The sequence below is a fragment of the Mustela nigripes genome, chromosome 4 (genome assembly GCF_022355385.1).
Source record: "Mustela nigripes isolate SB6536 chromosome 4, MUSNIG.SB6536, whole genome shotgun sequence".
In the NCBI taxonomy this organism is placed as follows: domain Eukaryota; kingdom Metazoa; phylum Chordata; class Mammalia; order Carnivora; family Mustelidae; genus Mustela; species Mustela nigripes.
The window spans coordinates 72,523,483-72,543,875 of NC_081560.1; the positions used below are offsets into that span (position 1 = coordinate 72,523,483).

Genomic DNA, 20,393 nt, shown 5'->3' on the forward strand with positions numbered 1-20,393 from the left:
AACCCTTCTCGCTATTATCTATTTTCTCATACAAATACTTACACTATAAAAATGTTCTTAGTGGTTTTAAAATAGTATGAAATGTATAAATGTATACTTACACAGTGTATCAACATCCATGATCATCGTAACAAATTATAACAAAAAATGAACAAACAAAATAACTAACCTACCATCTATCAAGCAAAAATATTTTCCATCAAAACAGGACATCTCAAAAATGGCACACTCACACTTTAGACACTGTCCATGTGCCTAAAATTTCACTGATGGGACAGTAATCTAATAACAGTTAATATAAATATCTTCCCTCCCACTAGCCTTGTCACATTTGATGAACTCTGACAACTGATAAATAGCGAAGATTTATATGCTTTACAACCATCAATGTGAAAGAAATTATCTAATTACACAGTAGTTTACACAATGACAGGCTTGTGCATTTGTTCATATTTAAGCTTAATAAGAATTGATAAGATTCCAAGGTAAAGATGGAAAACTGAACAGATACATCTATTTCGCACCCTCTTGAATCCCATACCAAATTTTAGAAGCTCTAAAACAGATGGTAGCACATTTAGCACAGCAAAACACAAACAAACAAACAAACAAACAAACAGATTATTTATGAACCTGCAGAGGGGAAAGCCTAGAAGCGGCCATATTTAAAAAAAGAACAACCAAGAGGTTCAGGATTGGTGACATAGGATATGGGAATGAACGGGTCTGGATGTGGCAGTCTAGAGCGTGAGAGAGTGGTTGGTTGAAAGTCTTTTTAGTAGTTATTTAATCTTTAGATCTTCCTGTTTCCCGCTCCACTTACATATATAAGTGCCCCAGTCTCAAACCTAGAGTGGGTAAAACAGGGCATCTGACTAGAACGCTCAACCAGTTAGGAACAGGGATACCATCCTGAAACAGGATACTTACAGGGGGTCCTATACCCAATTCTGTGTCCAGAACAAGGCAGCTTAGCCTCTATCCTCCAGGCAGGAGTTCAGAAGAACCTTCACTGGGAATCTTTAGGCATTGCAGGGAAAGATGGGTACCAGTATCAAGGATTTCTCAGCAAAATGGCTTGGTTGGTCCCTACAGTGAACGAATGGTGGGCCAGCTGCACACATTTTGAGGCCCTCATCTCTAAGTAGTACCACAAGCCAAGAATCTGCAGATACTGAACCAACGCTTCGAGTATTTCAGCCAGAGACCAGAACAAACTAAAAGAAAAACAGTAACAGCTTGGTAGAAACAGAAAATACTGTTAGGAAAACTTTAAAAAAGACTATTATTAATATTTCAGGAGGTAAGAAAAGATACTGCAACCTTGAAACAAGATAAAGGTATTATAAAATGGAATATTCTGAGAACAAAAAGGTATCTCAGAAATAATATTAAAATGTAAAACCCTCAACATCAGAGGAGAAACAACCAAGTTGAGAAAATGTCCCTTAAGGCTGGGACTAAAGGAAAAATAATTAGAAAAATAGGAAAGAAAAGACAAGAAGGGGTGCCTGGGTGGCTCAGTCATCAAGCATCTGCCTTTGGCTCAGATCGTGATCCCAGAGTCCTTGGATCGAGCCCCACATCCGGCTCCTTGCTTAGCAGGAGCCTGCTTCTCCCTCTCCCACTCCCCCTACTTGTGTTCCCTTCCTCACTGTCTCTCTCTCTGTATCAAATAAATAAATCAAATCTCAAAAAAAAAAAAAATTAGAAAAGCAATACAGGAGGATCTACATTTAAATAATAAAAGATCCAAAGAAAAACAAGACAACAAAGGAAGGAAATCATAACAAAATAATGTAAATAATGTAAGATCATTTCTTTTTATTTTTTTTTAAGATTTTATTTATTTGACAGAGAGAGAGTGAGAAAGAGAGTGTGAGCACACAAGCAGGGGAAGCAGCAGGCAGAGGGTGAAGGAGAAGCAGGCTGCCCACTGAGCAGAGAGCCCAATGTGGGGCTCGATCCCAGGACCCTGAGATTACGAACTGAGCCAAAGGCAGATGCTTAACTGACTGAGCCACCCAGGTGCCCCAAGATCATTTCTTGAAACAGAAGGACATATGTGCACTAACAAATGCTCAACATGCTTAGGTGGGAGGGAAATTCAAAGAATGAAATAAGAAACCATCAAACATTGTAATAAAAATGACAGACAAAAAGTATTGCTGAGGGTATGGAAAACTGGAACCCCCAAATCCTGCTGGTTAGATGGTAAAAGGGAGCATCCACTTTGAAAAACAGTTTGACAGTCTTTCAAACACTTAAAGATAGAGTCATTGGATGACTGATGTGGTACATCCATCTACACTGTGGAGTATTATTAAAACAAAACAAAAAAAAGTACTGCTACAACACATGATGCAAGGGGAAAGAAGCCTGTCACACAAAAATCATCACAGAGTGATGATTCCATTTATAAGGAATGTCCAGGAAAACCACAGAGACATAAAGTACATTAGTGTTCCCCAGGGATTGAAAAAGGTAGAGAATTCAAAGTGACTGCTAATGGGTAGGGGGCTTCTGGTTAGAGCAACTTAATTTTCTAAAATTAGATAGTAATGATGGTTCCAAAAATTCTGTGAATATACTAAAAATAACTGAAGTAGATACTTGAAGTAGAAAGTAGGATTCTGTTATGGAAATTGCATTGTGATTAAACTGTTAAAAAGAAGAAGGAGAAGAATGTAAAGACAGGAGTGTCCAGATTGAAAAGGTACAAATGAAAATAAATCTGACATTTTTTGCTTCATCATGAAACTTCAGAAGACTAGAAATAAAGAAAGCTATTTTAACAGAGACAATGGAAACTAGACAACAATGGAATAATCCTATTGAAATTCTAACAAAATTATTTCCAACCAGGAATTCTGTGTCTAGTCAAAATGTCAATCAAGCATGAGCACAGAATAAAGATATTTTCAGAAATGGACATCTCAAAAAACAAACAAACAAACAAACAAAAAACAAAACCCAGGGGCGCCTGGGTGGCTCAGAGGGTTAAAGCCTCTGCCTTCAGCTCAGGGCATGATCCCAGGGTCCTGGAATCGAGCCCCGCATCGGGCTCTCTGCTCGGTGAGGAGCCTGCTTCCCCCTCTCTCTCTGCCTGCCTCTCTGCCTACTTGTCATCGTCGTCTGTCAAGTAAATAAATAAAATCTTTTTTTAAAATCCCAGGAAGATACTAGAAACTGTGTTCCCCCAAAATAAAATAACATGAGATGGAGGAATAAAAAGCTTCACCCCAGGAGAGAGCAGAAGGGCATTACAGGAAGTCAGTAAAGGGAGATGCACCAGGCAGAGGTCTGAGAAGGCCTTAAATCAATGGTAGAAATGAAAAATGGAAAATTATTATTAATTTCAGGGAAACCAAAAGTTGAACTGAAGAGGAAAGTGATCACAGTATACTACGTGCCTCAGCTACAAACAAGATTTATATGACCTAATAATGTAAAAAATGAATTTCTGATCTAATTAAAATTACATACACCTACAATGAAAGGAAGAGAGAACGGAGGACAGCAGGATAGGAGGCGTTCACCTGTTAAAAATTTCAAAATAATGAGAAACTAAAAACAACCCTACTAAATTCATGTTTTCCACTGCAGGAGTCAATGGATGCTGCCAAAAGGTGACAAAAGGTGGTAATAAAGAAAGTCTTGTTAGATTTTCAGAGGAAAATCCAAAAGAATCATCTAAAAGACTGAAAAAGTAAAAAACTGTTTTTCACAGCAAACCATGAAACTACTCGACTCTTTATATGCATATGATACATAACTCAAATAAATACAACAATCATATCAATAAGAATGAATGATTTAAAACTGGAGCCGGTCTAACATCCCTTTACCAAAGCACAAAACACGTATTAGATTAAAACATTATATGAAATTAATTGAATTGTTCCTAAAATGCACGAAATAGTAACAGCAACTGACAACAATAAAAGGAAAGAAAATCCATTATATTGCAACGTATTTATCAAGTTAGTGATTCTGAAAACTGGTGAGAAGTTGCAGACAACCCATTTTGTATGACAAATAATGATGCATACTTTCTTTCTCACTTAGAGATAAGTCTGCTAATGATTTTTTTTCTTCAATTACTTCATGGGCTAATCAAACATAATGCGAACATAATTGGAATTATTGATGCTCTTCTCCTGATCTTGGGTACTTTCATCAGACAGCACCAAGTTGATCATTGTCAGTCTTATTACATTCAATGCATCACTCTATGACCTCCACCTATCCCATGAAACATGCTCAGATTTCCCAAGATTACTGTTTTCTTAAGATGTATGGAAATAATTCCCGTGGGGGGAAAAATATCCAAAGAATATGCAAAGTATGTGCTTTCCTTTCTACGGGAATTCTTCTTTTATTTCTGTTCTTACCTTCCCTATGATCTGCTTCTACCAATAAAGTCTTCTTCAGTGTGCTTTCTTCAAATATCACCCATTATTCCAGTTTCCCCATTAGATGCCTATAGCTTAAGTGATGAAATTCAAAATTAAAGAAAAACAATTAAAAAATTAAAAAGCCCATAGAGAGAGAGTGTGTTCTCATTAAAGCAGTCTAGATGAGACTCAAAACTGTGTTTTTGTGGATAATCAGGGGTTTACTATAGCAACAGTTGGAGACCGGATACACTTCTATCCTAAATCATGCAAATTAAAATGCTGAACTATGATTAGGACTTCCTAATAAGGGGGCAACTACATGAAATAAAACTAGGACACAGAGAAGATAGGTATGAGGTAAACAGAAAAAATAAACTAAAATCCCAGCACCCAAAATAGTAAGTGAACAAATACAGTGGAAATGACTAAAAGAGACCGGGGTTCCTTGTTGGATGAGAAGCCATTCGGGTAAAGGACAGAAATGAAATTAATTGACTTTGTCCTACCAATTAGACAAAATGAGAAGTTTATAACAGAGCACTGATTGAAAGCAAGCTTGCTTCTCTTTAGTCTCTCCTTATGCTTCAGAATTCTATTTACGCCTCCTGCACATTCAGTCATCCACAATGCTTACATCTGTTCATGTTTGGTACTCGGATCTGAATGACAGCCCAGCCCCCTTCAGAGTATAGGATCACACTATGACACTGCATAACTAGTTCTCCATACATGAAACAAAAACATTCTTGAAGTTCTTCCATAAAGAAATTTTTGCAGGAGTCAAACTGGATTGTTTTCACTTAAACACAATTGTTTTTTAGCTCCATGCATTGCACAGGAAGATCTGTGACAGCTTATAACCCAAATGGCACATGGACACTATCTAGCCTAAGATCACGGTCCTCTGTAAGACTTCAAACCTCTTTAAAAGAAAGGATATATATTTGTATCTCTAGGGCTCAAAGATAATCCCTGGAAGACAGTTCCATATGTTGGAGGAGAAAAACAAATGAATGAATAAGTGAATGAATGAATGAATGAATGAATGAATCATTAATTGAATGACCATAACAAGTTGTGTTTCTGCTTCTAAAAGTCATGCCAAGTGAAATGAGCCCACCTAACAGTTGCAAAACCTTCATCTGCCCTTTACTATGCAAAGGTGGAGTCTCCTGGGTTCACACTGGACACAGGAAATGATACTATGCAGCCACTGGGAAAGGCATACAAGGAGTATCTGACATCTTGGCATGAATTTCCCCATCTGCAAAATGGAGGAAACTTCTACCAACTTCATGGTTTTGGTGGAGACAACATGAAATAACATACTAAGTTATGTATTTCAATCCCCTGCATAGAGTACAGGTCAGGAACCCACCCTACAGTATTTCTGATGTGGATCAACCTAGGTTCTACTTGAATACTTTAGTGATAAGATGCTCATTACACTTCATACACTGTATTTAATTTTTAAGTAACACAAAACATTTGAGTATCTTTCCCAGGATTAAGCCAAAATTAGCCTCCCCAGAACTCCCACACTTGGCTTTCTCATCCTGTCTGGAATACACACATTATCTTTTCTCTACTCTCTACTGTATCTAATCCTCCTGAATAAGTCACTGGTTCCATGTTATACCTGGTTCACAGACCTCTTGCCATCCTAGGTGCATCCTCTTGTTCGCTTCAGTTCTCTGAACCGGAGAAATTACTAGTCTTTTTCATGTGAAATTGACTTCATTTTGAAGTTAACTTTCCCCCACCCTGTTTTTCCTTATGAGCTTCGGCTTGCTTTTTTTTCTTTTCCTTAACCACATTGTTTTATTTGTCCCACAGCAATTCACCCTGTAGTTTCCACTCTTCATTTCAATCAGATTCTTTCTAGCCTTGATTCCAGCACCCCAAGTGTTAATTACAGCTCCCATCTATAACACACACAAATAGGCCAACCACATCATCACCATGGCTTCATCTAAGTCATTAATAAAAATATCAAACAGGACAAGGTCAAAGACAATGCCCTCCAGCATACCCTGATAAACTTTTGTTCATCCTGATGTCAATTCATTAATTAATATACTTTGGGTGAAGTTGTTCATCCAGCAATAAACTGAAGGAATAATAATCTTATGACAACTGGATTTCAATTTTATTCTAAGAAATGTCATAAGAGTCCCTGTCATAAGCTTTGCTGAAATCCAGAACCAACGTTGTTACTTACTAAAAGGGAATGAAGATTAGGAGACTTCAATGTCCAAAGATCTAGTTTTGAATTTCACTAACATTCTATCATGTGTTTGTCTATAGACCCAGGTTTGTTTCCCACCACCTTTTTTTAAAAACCAGGATTTCTTCTGCTCACCTTCCTTCTTGATTTTTTAAAGATTACAAACAATAGTTCTATGAATATACCACGGGCAATTCTTTTCACATTTCAGATGTCATTTACCTGGGACTATACAAATGAACTCATTCCAGCAGGTATTCTTAAGTGTTTTTGGGGAAAGGGGATTGGGAAGGGCAGGGAGCTGAGCAAAGCGTGTTCTAAATCTGACTATATTCCTTGTGTTGTGAAAATCCCCTGCTTGATGCATTTTGGTGGAAGGCAAGGCCCCGCTGCTGTTGCAAAAGCCAAAAGCCCCTCTATCAGGGGTCTGCGCGGGGGTCTGCGCAGTCAAACCATGGGCACACGCCTAGTGTCACCTCGCACACGGGACCAACCCTAACTCTACAGTAGGAGCTAAAACAACCCGAAGAAGCAGGGAGAAATGTGGACACTATTCTGACTTCAAGAGCAGAGATAATAACCTCCAGTCACTGGGGCAGTCGGGACAGTGAGGAAAGGGACAGTATCTGGAGCCGACACTCCTGGTGGCAGCGGGGTGCTTCATGGCCGGTTCTGTGGCATGATTTCGGCTCTGGTCTGCTTATTCAGCTTTACATCGTTCCTGCGGTTTTTAAATTCTTCCCAGCAGGTCTGTCAGCCACATGATAGCCTCTCAGTAAACCTGTCTGTTTAATTCAGCCAAAGAGAATTTCTGCTGCTGGCCAGAGAGAACTCTGACTGGTACGTTTATTTGGAGTGGCGAAGCCCCTTGAGCCCTCCGGCCCAGCGAGGTGGTTTCCAATGGGCCCGTTGTCTGAGGCCTGCCCTAACCGCTGTGCAGGCAGATCTGCTCTGCAGCTGCCACTTGGAAGAATATTTGCTCTGAGAGAAAAAAAAAAAATAAAGACTGTCAATGGAAACTAAAGATGGAATGCAGATGAATAGATAAAGAAAGAGAAAAAAAAATTTGAAACGTGACCGAGCAGTTTCGCTTTCTCTCAGTTATTTGCCTTTAGTGAGGACACTATTATAATCTCTTGTTCTTCTTGCTTCAAATTTCACTCACTCACCCCCATAAAACATTTTTGCTAAGCACCTACTATGTGCCAGCCACTCTGCCGGGCACTGGAGAGGCAGCTGCTTGGCTCTTGCTCTCAGTATCAGATGCAACAGTTTCTTTCTTACTAGTGTTTTCTTTTCAGTATCCTTCGTTGATAGTTCCTCATCACCAGGACCCTTGATGGTGGAATGCCCCAGTGGTCAGGCCATAAAATTCCCTTCCATTTTTGGTGTTCATTGACTCTTTACATTGTGTTCCAGGTCCTCTGTTCCCTTCCATGTCCTCTACGGCCTCTCCCTCACCACATGGCCTCTTTAGCAAGTTAACCAGAATTCTAACACAGCCAGTCAGGATGCTCAAGAGTGCAAAAAAGCAGCAGTCAGGACCACAACTGGCAGTGTCACTTCCACCATGGTGCTCTACTGGCTGGAGCAACCACAAGCCCAGCCTAGATGAAGGGGTGATTATACAAAGTCATGGCTCATTTAGGGCCACCAATGTAACAACTGCCACCCTTGGTGATCCCAAACAATCCCCTGGTCAAATAACATCTATAACCCAGACAACTTCCAAATGTCTACCCTGGATCTCTTTCCTAAATTCTAGACTCACGCATCCAATTGCCTTCTGACACGTCCATTTGCACATACATTGCGCATGTCAACTTTAACCCAATTAAACCTGAGTCGCATCTTCCCCACTCTGCTCCTCCCACAGCCTGACCCATCTTCCCTCACAGCAGCTCCACCACCACAGTCACTTAAGTCCACATCCTCATCATCTCTCAAATCCCACAACAAATACTATCAGCTCAGTCTTGAAAATACATCCTGAATCCAACTACATGCCTCATATATATGTGTGTTTTCTCCTTCACCTCCCTCAGATTTTTTACCTAAATACCTCTTACCTCCTCGGCGAGGTTGCCCCTGATCGCCCCCACTTACAGCTGTACATGCCTGCCCATGTGCACATGTATCTTATCTCACAGGAAGCAGAAAAATGTTCCATTGCCCCAGGAGGGTTTAATCTGGAAACCAGAATACTGATGGAGAGCTACAGTTTTTGAGAACAGATGTGGCTTAAAATCATGCAAATTAAAGCATTCCTCATAGATTCAGAAATCAAAATGTATGAGGCAGAGAAACCAAATAATGAGGTAAATTGTGTGGTAGGGAGAAAAGAAAGAACATAACTTTCAGCTGCCAGCCCCATATTTGAACATCACACACACCTCAGACCATCAGACAAAACTCTGAAGATGGGTCTTCATCCTAACACCAGCCATCTATAGGGTGAGAGAGGATAATAAGGATCTTGGCACAGAAGTCAAGTCCTGGGGTCGAACCCCACATGAAGTTCCCTGCTCAGCAGGAGGCAGCTTCTTCCTTTGCCCCTCACTCTGCTCATGTTCTTCTTCTCAAATAAATAAGTAAAATCTTAAAAAAAAAAAAAAAACAGTACTTATGTGAATTTTGGTAATTCATAAATCACTTTACATGATTTTTGGAGACATAGCTTTTTTCATATGTAATGCCGATTTTTTTTTTTTACATAATGTTGCACATTAATTTGACTATTTTACTAGTTTTCCCCACAGCAGAAGAAATAAAGGACTGCTCCAGTGAATATCATGCCTAGCTATAAGTTTGCTTTTTTTTCTTATACATAATAACTAAATGTGAAATAAAGAGTTCTGCTACACATACTGTGATCTCATATAATAAAAAGCATAACAGAATAATTATGTGCTTTAATGGTAATATATATTTATGTAATCACATGTACTATATTCTTATTGCCACTTACGGAATCTGTTTTAAATTTTTCAGCATGATGTTAAGTAGGTTAATGTGGCCCTTATTTGTCTTTGGCCGAAAAAGAAAAGAAAAAGAAAAAACACTAAAGTGCTTAACTTTCTATTTAAGTACAAAAAAAAACAAAAAACCTGTTAGCACTTTCACTATTTTCTATAGTATTTCTCTGCCAACACTTGAACCCAAGTAGGGAAAAGGGTAGCTCTAACAATGTCTTAAACCACGGGGAAACCAGATATACCTTTCAAGCTAATTGAAATTGGTTAAAAATGCTCCTTGACCTTGGACAACAATGACAGGAAGACAGTACTCAAAAGGGCTCTGGAAGCCTTGAGCAAACTGAGCAGCATGTTTTCCAGTGGGCCCCCAGTCCTGCAGCTCGTGGGTTGTATCTACATACTTTGACAGTGCATAAGAATCTAAATTGCAGACATTTTAGGAGCTTTCCACAGTACTTAAGAGACAGCCTATATTAGCAGTATCTTATTATCCACTGAAGGGTTTTATTTTTCTTTTTTTAAGATTTTTTTCAATTTATTTATTTGACAGATCACAAGTAGGCAGAGAGGCAGGCAGAGAGAGAGGAGGAAGCAGGCTCCCTGCTGAGCAGAGAGCCCGATGTGGGGCTGGATCCCAGAACCTGGGATCATGACCCAAGCTGAAGGCAGAGGCTTTAGCCCACTGAGCCATCCAGGCGCCCCCACTGAAGGGTTTTAATAATGACCTCCAAAGTCATTTCTACAAGTGCTCTTCCACAGCACTTATTTCATTATTCTGGGGTTCCCAAGGCTTTTGTGTAACCTAGAAGGTCATTCGTGGGAATAACACAAAGCAGCTGGGCTTCAGATTCTCTTTTAAAGCAAAGAACAGAAATATATTTATACAGTAGGTACACTATCATAAATAAGAATGTTACTGTATGTTAACTCTCAAAATTTAAATTAAAAAATAAATAAATAAAATGAATAAGACTATTTCACTTTGTGGAACTCAAATTACACATGATCCTTAAAAAAACCTTGAACACTTAACTAAAATCCAAAGAAAAAAATCCAATAGTACCTAGTGAATCTTAAGTTATTTTACTTTTCTTTCATATTTGGGGTTTCTTTTCTTATTTATTTATTTTTTAAGATTTTATTTATTTATTTGACAGGTAGAGATCACAAGTAGGCAAAGAGGCAGGCAGAAAGAGAAAGAGAAGAAAGCAGGCTCCCCAATGAGCAGAGTGCCCAAATGAGGCGGCTTGATCCTGGGACCCTGGGATCATGACCTGAGCCGAAGGCAGAGGGTTTAACCCACTGAGCCACCCAGGTGTCCCATAAAGCTACGGTTTCAATGGGCATGGTGTTTGGATTTTTCTTACACTTTTTATTTTATTTTATTTTACTGATTTTTAAAGATTTTATTTGAGAGAGAGAGAGACAGCAGGAACAGGGGAAGGGGCAGAGGCAGAGGGAGAAACAGACTCCCTGCTGAGCAGGGAATACAATGTGAGACTCAATTTCAAGACCCTGGGATCATGACCTGAGCTGAAGACAGATGCTTAGCCAACTGAGCTACCCAGGTGCGCTGGTCTTACACTTGTTTACTTATATTCATTCCCCCCTTCCTCAAAAAAAGGGTACTATTAATTACATGGAATATAAAACCAACCTCTTTTAGAAAATAACTCTGATGTTAACAATTTTAAAATTTGGCAATATCATCACTAAGTTTAGAAAACTGCACATTAAAATGTTTGCTACTGATTTTAGGGCTTGCTAAATAACAAGGTCCTGTGTGTGTGTGTGTGTGTGTGTGTGTGTGTGTGTGTAAGTAGATCCCGGTGATATAAGGGACAATACTGTAATTTTAAGTTTACTTTTTTGGAAACTTTAAAAACATTTCATAATTAAAATAAAATCTTATGTGATAAGGCTTTTGACCAGTCCAAAAATTTATTTAAACAACAAATCCTGTATTCAGGATTTAACTGCATTCAGGATCTTAAGAGCAGAAAAAGGGAGGGTGGTGCAAAAAAAAAGAAGAAAATTTCCTTTTCCTCTTCTGACCAAAAGCTCAATCTAACTACAGTTGTAAAAACAAGCGGGAGATATAACATTATAATTGGGAATCAGAGTACGATGGGCCTGAGTCCATCATACTTGCTACAAGATCCTGGAAAAGCACCTAATCTCTCTAATACTTAGTTTTCTTTTCCTTTGTAAAGTGATATTCATAGTTCCAGGAGGCTCTTGAGAACATCAAAAATGATAATGAATGTAAAGACCCAAGCAGAGTGCTGAGCACAGCATTGTGGTCATCTTTGTCTTAAATATTCCTTTACCTCCTTTTCTCATCCATCACTCATCATCCCAAGCCCAGAGTGACCTCTGGTTTCCTATCCTATGTCCTTCCCTTAGATCTGCTCTAATTTCCAAGGCATTTCATGCTTTGAAATTATTACTGTCTTTCCATTGCTGTGAAATATACAAGAAAAGAGCCAAGTAATTTCCGCTAGATACTGTGAGGAAAGCAATCTGATTAATCCATCCAAAAATGCCAGAGCCTTAATCTTTCTTGAGATATCAGTAGATGTATAAACAAGCAATGAAAAGCAGTATAAAAGAATAAAAACTTTAGGAAATATTCTAAGGAGTATTTTCTATACTGGGCAATTGGCACATAGTCACATTAATGCTGCCAAGGAATCTACACCTCCCCAGCTCTAACTGCGAAGATTCCTATAAGCTATTTCTATAGCCCCAACCCCAACTCTGATTTCAGAGATCCATTCAAAGATTTCACTTAAGCAAAACCCAAACAAACGTTAAGCTGTAGAGCTGAAGAACAGAACATGAAAAGACTAGAAAAAGACGAGAGTTAGACGGAAAAGAGGGAGGCAGGAACAATGGGGAAGGTGAGGAAATAAAGACAGAGTGGGGGACCCAAGGAAAGGCAAGGCAGGCCAGTTCTAAAGCACGAATGATGTCAGTTCACCTCATTCTCTGAGAACAAGTTAAGCTATGTCTTAACTCCCCCAGAGAAGCAGGGAATAAAATGTTGCCAGAAAAGTACTGCAGAGGTCCACACTATTATGTGGCTGATTGACCTGGGATGGCTCCACAAGACTTGGAACCAGGGAAAATTGCACTCACACAAAGAAGAGTGATTGTTTAACAGTCAGTTTTAATCAGTTAGCAAATATCACAGGACATGTTTAAAAGTCAGTCTTAATCAATTAGCAAATATTTCAGGACAGTGAATTTCCTTCATGTGGCTGCTTCCACAGAATATAAAAATCATCAAATGATTCCAGCCTCACAAATATAGGTTTCTTTTAAGACCTGAAGGACATATTTTCATATTATTTCTGTTAGTTTCTCTATTCACGTTACTGATTTTAGAGGCCAAACTCTTTTTCTTCTTAGATTAACCATTTAATTTTGGAGGAGGGAATAAATACATTTTTGAAATCTTTTTTTCAAATCTTTTCTTCTACAAAACATAAAAGTTAAGTCAAGTATACTAAGAAAAATCTAGATTTAATTGCAATATTGCAAAATACCTACTGGAAAATATGAAGCAAAAATTCCAATTCTAAGTCAACTGAATACATTATTGACTCCAAAATCACCGATTAAACAAAAGAAATTATATTTGCATTGATGTGTGAATCTGCATCCCATTCTTGGTAGCATGTAATATATTCAACTGCTCAGCTCTAGCTGTCCTTGTAGCCACATTACCATATTATTCAAATGTATCTATCATTTATATGTAAATAGAGAAGATAAATGGCTTCTTCATAAGACAACAATTTTCAAATGATAAACAGACACAGGCAGACATTAGCAAGATAAAAATGTTGCAAATATGCATTCTATTATATATTTAAAAAAAAACATGGAACCTATTTCAAATTTTTAAAAAAGTAGTGTGGTAATTACAAAATGGGATCCTAATACATTCACAATACCAACAGCTACTCTTCTCAATAAGTCTCCACCAATGTCATTTGTATCTTATAAATTACATGTTCTCAGATCCATCTGTGAAAATTGGGATGTTAATTATCATGGTTACATTTCATGATTCCACAGTTAAATGCTGAAGTGATGCTACATAAATACCATATGTTTTTCTAGGAGAAACGGAGAAAGATTAATTATGAGTTCAAGTCCAAGTCTTCTAGCAGTAATACTCTCAACACAATAAGATCATTACATTGTGTGCTATGCAAATTGGAAGTTTTAATTAATAGCTGAAACACGAACTGAGGGGGAAAACTATGAAGTCTAAATTGCAAGTATCAGGCTTTCCTCCACCCACCCAAAAAGAAAAAAAATCTTAGTAAGAATGCTTCTGAGAAAACCAAGTTGTAAGTCCAAAGGAGGGGCAGGGGGGAATTACCATCTGTGAACTTCCTTTGATGCAGTGATCACTGTCATGTTTAATCCTATTTGATAAACCTAAAAATTATAGCATATCTGGTGACAAATAGGTTATTAAAAGATATTATATCTGATGAAAATTCAGTTTAACATTTTTCTGAATTTTTCAAAATTATACAAACTTACTAGATAATATACTTTGGTACAGCAACTTAAATAAGAAACTCTATCATAATACTACAAGACTTTTATTTATGTTTATAAAATCTGAATTCTTACTTTACTCACCACATATTCGAACACAAGTGTCAGCGTCTCCTTGGTGTGGATGATGTCATGAAGCAGCACTATGTTAGCATGTTTTAGTCCTTTTAACAGAGAAGCTGTAAAACAAAGTAGACAGACGATGGGTAATAATCAACTGATATGTTTCATTATCATTTTGTCAGATGAGATATCTATTTTTCCATTTTCCATTTTCCATTTTCCAATACCTATTCAGAATCAAGGGTAGTGAAACAGGGTTTTCATTTAGATGTCGTGCTCCCCCGGCCCCAACTATTTCACGTGTTATTTGCCGTTAACCTTTAGTTAGATTCCATTATGGTCAGAGGACCATATGCTTTCAATTGTTTTAAATTTATGAAGGTTTGTTTCATTACCCAGGATGTGGTTTATAATGGTATGCATACCATACTTATGGAAAATATATTCTGGTGCATTTGGGTGGAGAGTTCTATAAATGTCAGTTAGATTCTGCTGGTTGACAATGTCGCTGAGTTCCTCTCTGTACTTGCTGACTTTCTGAATAATGGTTCTAACAGGGACTAAGAGAGGGTTGTTGACATTCCCAACTGTAACTGGGGATTTGTCAACTTCATTTTAATTCTGCCAGCTTTTGCTTTGTGTCCTTTGCTTTGTGGGTGGTGTTTATTGTCTATACCTTTAGGATTCCTATGCTTTCTTTGTGAACTGGCTCCTGTATCAATATATATGTCTCTCTGTCTCTGATAATTTTCTTTGCTCTGCAGCCTGTTTTATGGGATATTAACATAACCACTCCAGCTTATTTTTAATGATGTATCTTTTTACATCTTCTTTTAGCCTACAAATGTCATTAGACTTGAATATGTAAGTTTCTTATAAGCAGCCTATCATTGGGTCATGTGCTTTTTAAATCCATTCTGTCAACCTCTGACATTTAACTGATATTTAGACCATTTACATCTAATGTAAATATGAATTTACTGGGTCAGCTAACATTTCAATCTATTTTTCCTTGGGCATCTTGTAACTTAGTCTTCATTTCTGATTTGATTTTGTCTTTTCTTCTATTTTTCCCCAGAGTTCAATTAACGGATTTCATTTTTAATTTTGTGCATTTTTCGTCTTAGCCTTTGTATTACCACTTCAAGGTGGTAATACACCTTGGGGCCTGATACACCCAAGGGCCTGAAAGAAAATCTAATTTAGATTACAGTTTGCTGTGTACAATTTTCTTTAATTTTATAGTTGTTTTTTGAAAAGCATTTTATCAGCTGAAATGCATTTGTTTTATATTTTCTGAATTTTTAGAGCAGTTTTATATAGATGTGCTTGTTCTATTCTCATTTATTCAAGGGACTGCATTCTTAGTTTGAGAGCCCTCTCTTAAATCAGTTCTTCTCTCCTCTATGTGGGTATTATGGATGGTGCTGGTGGGAGAAAGGGAGAGAGTCTGGGGTGTTCTGTTTCTTTTTCATTTCTACAGGATCCTTATTTTTCCCCTATTCTTTCCTTTTCACTTTCACCGCCATCTTTAAGGGGTACCATCCCTTCACTATATAGCTATATATCTGAATCTCTCTCCAGTCAGCACTTTCCAATCCTATTCACTTTTTATCTTTTCTGTAGTCAGTACTGTGAACCTCATGGAGTCCCAGTTTTCCCTTTCTGGAGTGATTCTGTCTGCCTCATCTAAGTCCTCCATACCCCTCTACCCTTTCCACAGTCTCTTAAACCTGTCCGAAGCTCTTAAATTCCATTATTTCCCCCTACATTGATAACTATTCAAGTAGAATATTCAAAGAACAGGAGCTTCCTCTAGCATTATTTATTTTAATTAACCTTCAATTTTGGTTTTTGGTATACAACCTGAAGAGAAAAAAGAAAGATGTTTTGCATGTGTTTTGTCAAGAACTTATAATAATTCATATATTCATCAAGTTATTTATTAAAAACCTAGTTACTGGCCCTGGACAAACTCTTGATACCCAGTAATACCACAAAACCACATCTTTAGAAAAAGATGACAATGATGTGTCAGTGTAGGTTAATCAATTGTAAGGAATGTACCACACTGGTGAGAGATGTTGATAGTAAGAGAGGCTTAAGGGCAGGGAGGAGGTAGGTGGTGGTATGCAGGGAGTATATGAGAACTTGCCACTCAATTTTGCTGTGAGCCTAAAATTACATTAAAAAATACACTCTATTAAAAAAAAATATACACCCATGTTTTTACATAAAAAAGCAAATCTAGATTATTTACACTTTACTCAAATAAAATGATATTACATACATCATGTAGCATATTTTAGGAATGTAACCACCATGTAAGAGGGGCTGCACTGGTCATTCACCAGAAAGGCAGGGAGAAAGCATATGGATTGATAAGTTCTAGTACAAGCTCAATGAATGTGAACAGTTGTTTTATTAGAGCTATTGCTATTGCTATGAATTTCTGTAGACTTCTACAAGCAAAACTGCTTCAGAACCATATACTGTATATTCCTTAATCCTAAGACAAATTTTATAAGTCCAAAGAAGGTCGTTCAGAAGGAAAATTAATTCATGTGGCTGGTTCCAATACTGGAAGACAAGAAGAAGTATGTTCCCTCTGAAACTCAATCAGTAGCAACAATGTATATAGTCCAAAGCCAGGCAAGTCCAGGCTACATAATGAGGCTTTCTCTTCCATCTCACACAGACCTGCCATGAGCAAGTTAGTTGTATATAATAAAAATCTTACAGCAGAACATCTACAAGTTTATTTTATCTGAGCTTTGTAAATTAGCACACATGGGAAAACAATTATAACAATAAAATCACAGCACACAAACTGTGAAGGCACAACCGTCATACAGACTTATGACAGAGTTTCATAGTATTAATTTCAACAATTTATAATCTTTCTTCTTTTAATTATTCAACTGGCCCATCAGCGTTCAACAATGAAAACTTAATGAAATAGCTAGCTTTCAGATATTAACCTGGGGACCAAACTTTGCTCATTTTAACAAGGACAGCTGGCCTGCACTAGACTCCCAAGGCAGATTCATCCTCAGAGATCGATTATTTCAAACCACAACAGGGTATTGAAAACAATGACCATATATGGGACTTCACACCCACCAGGGACAGGACACAAACAGGTGAAATGAAGAAAGGGCCTAGAGGATCCCCGGGGTTGTATGAAAGCAACCTGGCTTAGTGAAGCAAATTTTGGAAATATATAATACAACAGGATTTGTAATCTTGTCCAATTTCATTTTTCAAGTTACCCCCTTAGCCTGTCCAATTCAGTGAGGATCCATCCTTATCAGCAACAACCTCGAAAAGGTACTGAAGCTCCCACTAAATTAAGAATCCCAGGCCCTGAGTTTCCTTTGCCTTGGGATTTTTTTTTTAGTTGTCCCCCCACCCCTGCAACCTCTGCCCCATTACCGCCTTTTTTCTCACCACTTACACCTAAATTGTTGCTCATTTCTCAAAGTAATGTCTTCACACTCATCATTTCCCATGGCATTTTTCCTACAATTTCAGGAAAATTGAATTTCTGCCATCATTCATCTTGGGGAAAAATGGTTTGTTCCTGACAGTGACAAATATTATAGAAAAAAAGTCATGTCATTTCTTTATATATTTTTGGCCATTTCGACATGAAGACTCAAAGTCTCCAAACTCCTTTCTTGTAAGTCTCAATTATTATAGATTTCAGATTTCTAAATTCATTATATACACTTTTAAAGTACACTATCAGTTAAAGAGGTACCAATATCTGTATTGGAAAGCAAACCCTCTTTCTTTTGAGCTTAACATCATTAATTTGCATTTGAAAAAGGACAGAGCCACTAATTGCACAGCTGATGGCAGAGGAAAGGCATGGAAGGTCAGAAAACCATCCAGGATCTCTATCAACATCCTGTGAAGGTGACAGACACTCCCAGCAAGTTGCCAGAAACTGTAATTCCTGCTGTTACCAAAGCGAGTGAGACTCCTGGGCTGCCAAGTCAGACCAGTGATTAGCACCTGCAAGTTCTAAAGCCAATATGTCTCGCTTTCCAAGACAAACACTGTCAAAATAATACTCCATGTAATCCTAGTAATATCCCGGATATAACACATGTTATTTTCTCATCATTTACTGACAAACAAACCCTGTAACATTAGTGCTGGTAACTCCAGCATACTTGGTTTCTCACTTGGTTTCTCCACAAATTTTAAGTAAACATATGGCAACATTTTAAATTCATTTCACCACTGAGGTTTGATAAAGTTCAACTGTATGTGATGTAAAAGACTTGTAATTTTAGGGTTGAGGGTAAAATTCTAACAGTTCCGAGACTGTGATATTGAAACAATACAAACACAGAAAGATAAGTGTGCCTCTGACAAAGTCCCAGAAGGACAGAAGGACACATGGAGCCTCCCTCCATTTGGTAGCAGGCTTCAGATATCTGCTTATCGGTCATATTGAAACCTCCACCTCCCACTTTGAGAATAAAAATCTTCAATTTCCTTTCTGACTTGGAAGGGATAAATTTTGCCTAAACTCCAATTTCACTATGATTAAATAAATTCTGAGCTAATAGAAGAGTTCAGAGTATGTTCATTTTCTTTTAAAGATTTTTGTTATTTATTTAAGAAAGAGAGAAAGAGCATGCACAAGCCTGGGGAGAAGCAGAAAGAGAGGGAGAAGGAGAGAATTCTCAAGCAAATGCCTCCACTAAGCATGGGGCCCGATACAGGCCTGGATCTAATGACCCTGAGATCATGACCTGAGCTGAAGTCAGAGGCAACTGACAGCCACTCAGGAAACCCCAGAGTATGTTCATTTTAACACTTACAAGCAATGTTAATAAAGAAAGAAAGGTCAAAACCCTTCTTTAATTTATCAGCTTTCTAAGTCATTATATGATATCATACTAGAAAAGGACAGACCACAAATACATACAAGCATCCTTGCTCACTCCCCCTTTAGCCTCTGGAAAGAAGTAGCGCATTCATATTTTCCTCTCTCTTTTTAAAAAATGTCTTCTTTTCCAGAGGGGTACACTTGGAGGGGCTGCTACTTCATGTTTCTAGAAGACAAACATTACTACCCATTAAACCCAAGGAGCTAACCTTAACTCAAGCTACAACTTACAACAGACATGAACTTTTTCTTTAAGCGCACAGCTAACTAGCTCTAAGGCTGCTGAAATTCACTTTATACTAGATATAATGAAAATACTTACTTTCAATGAGAAGTTACTTGCTAGTACATTCTGAATATTTTTATAGCTCAAGTATTCTGAGTGGGAAAATCTGAAGGATAAAGAGAAAAAAAAATTCCAACAATCCCCTCCCCAAAAAATGCATGCAGAGAAAAATGCATGCACTTGTTTAACTGTGTCTGTGAGGACAAGGTGGTCTAGATAGAGAAATGAACAGATACACAGCTCCTAGGTTAACCTGTACACAGTTCTGCAAGGTATGCTGCCTAGTTCAGCTACACAACAGGAGAGAAGCTGTGGTTTTACTTAGCTCTAGACCTTACCCTTACTGATATCTAATATGATAAATAAACACAAACACACGCACACACCCATAAACTAACAAATGAAAAAGTGCAAGAAACAGGTTAAAAATGGAACTGTATCTTTGACTCCATGTTTTGCTTTTTATACATTGTATGCACACACATACACAGAGTCATCTCTGTGTTATGGGGAAAAAAAGTCACGGATCACCCAAAATACAAAGTCAAAATGTGTTATCATATAAACTTAATTAAGCTAAAATCACATTATAGGATTTGGAGACATGTTTCTTGACCACCAGGTACCATCCAAACATGGAAAAATAATACATCATGTTAGGATCACTTTATAAATATCATGTAAATTGCTCTCTATCTGCTGTTTTAAAAAAAAAAAAAAAGTCTACTGTTTTTACTTGCACTGGAGCTAAGTTATTCTATTCAGGGATAGACAGAAATTCAATCCCAATGCATATTCCTGCTTTGCTCCACTCCTAATATCCCCAACATCGCAACCCTGAATGAGATGTGGTACTAGAAATTACAGACCCAACCACTCCCTCTTGCTGGGGATACCTGTTTATCCCCCACCTCACTACTGGCAAAGGGCGGCCTGTGGGGGGATACCTCCACAC

At 37.8% G+C, this 20,393-nt stretch overlaps 1 protein-coding gene across 3 annotated transcripts in view; it reads right to left on the reverse strand.

The window, feature by feature from the left end:
- CDK14 (cyclin dependent kinase 14) overlaps positions 1-20,393 on the reverse strand; it is a 575,395-nt gene that overhangs the window by 314,660 nt on the left and 240,342 nt on the right. For all 3 annotated transcript variants that reach the window (XM_059396884.1, XM_059396886.1, XM_059396885.1), the window contains one exon: positions 14,268-14,362. In XM_059396884.1, coding sequence (XP_059252867.1) covers positions 14,268-14,362 — 95 coding nt within the window. The remainder of the gene's footprint in view (positions 1-14,267; positions 14,363-20,393) is intronic.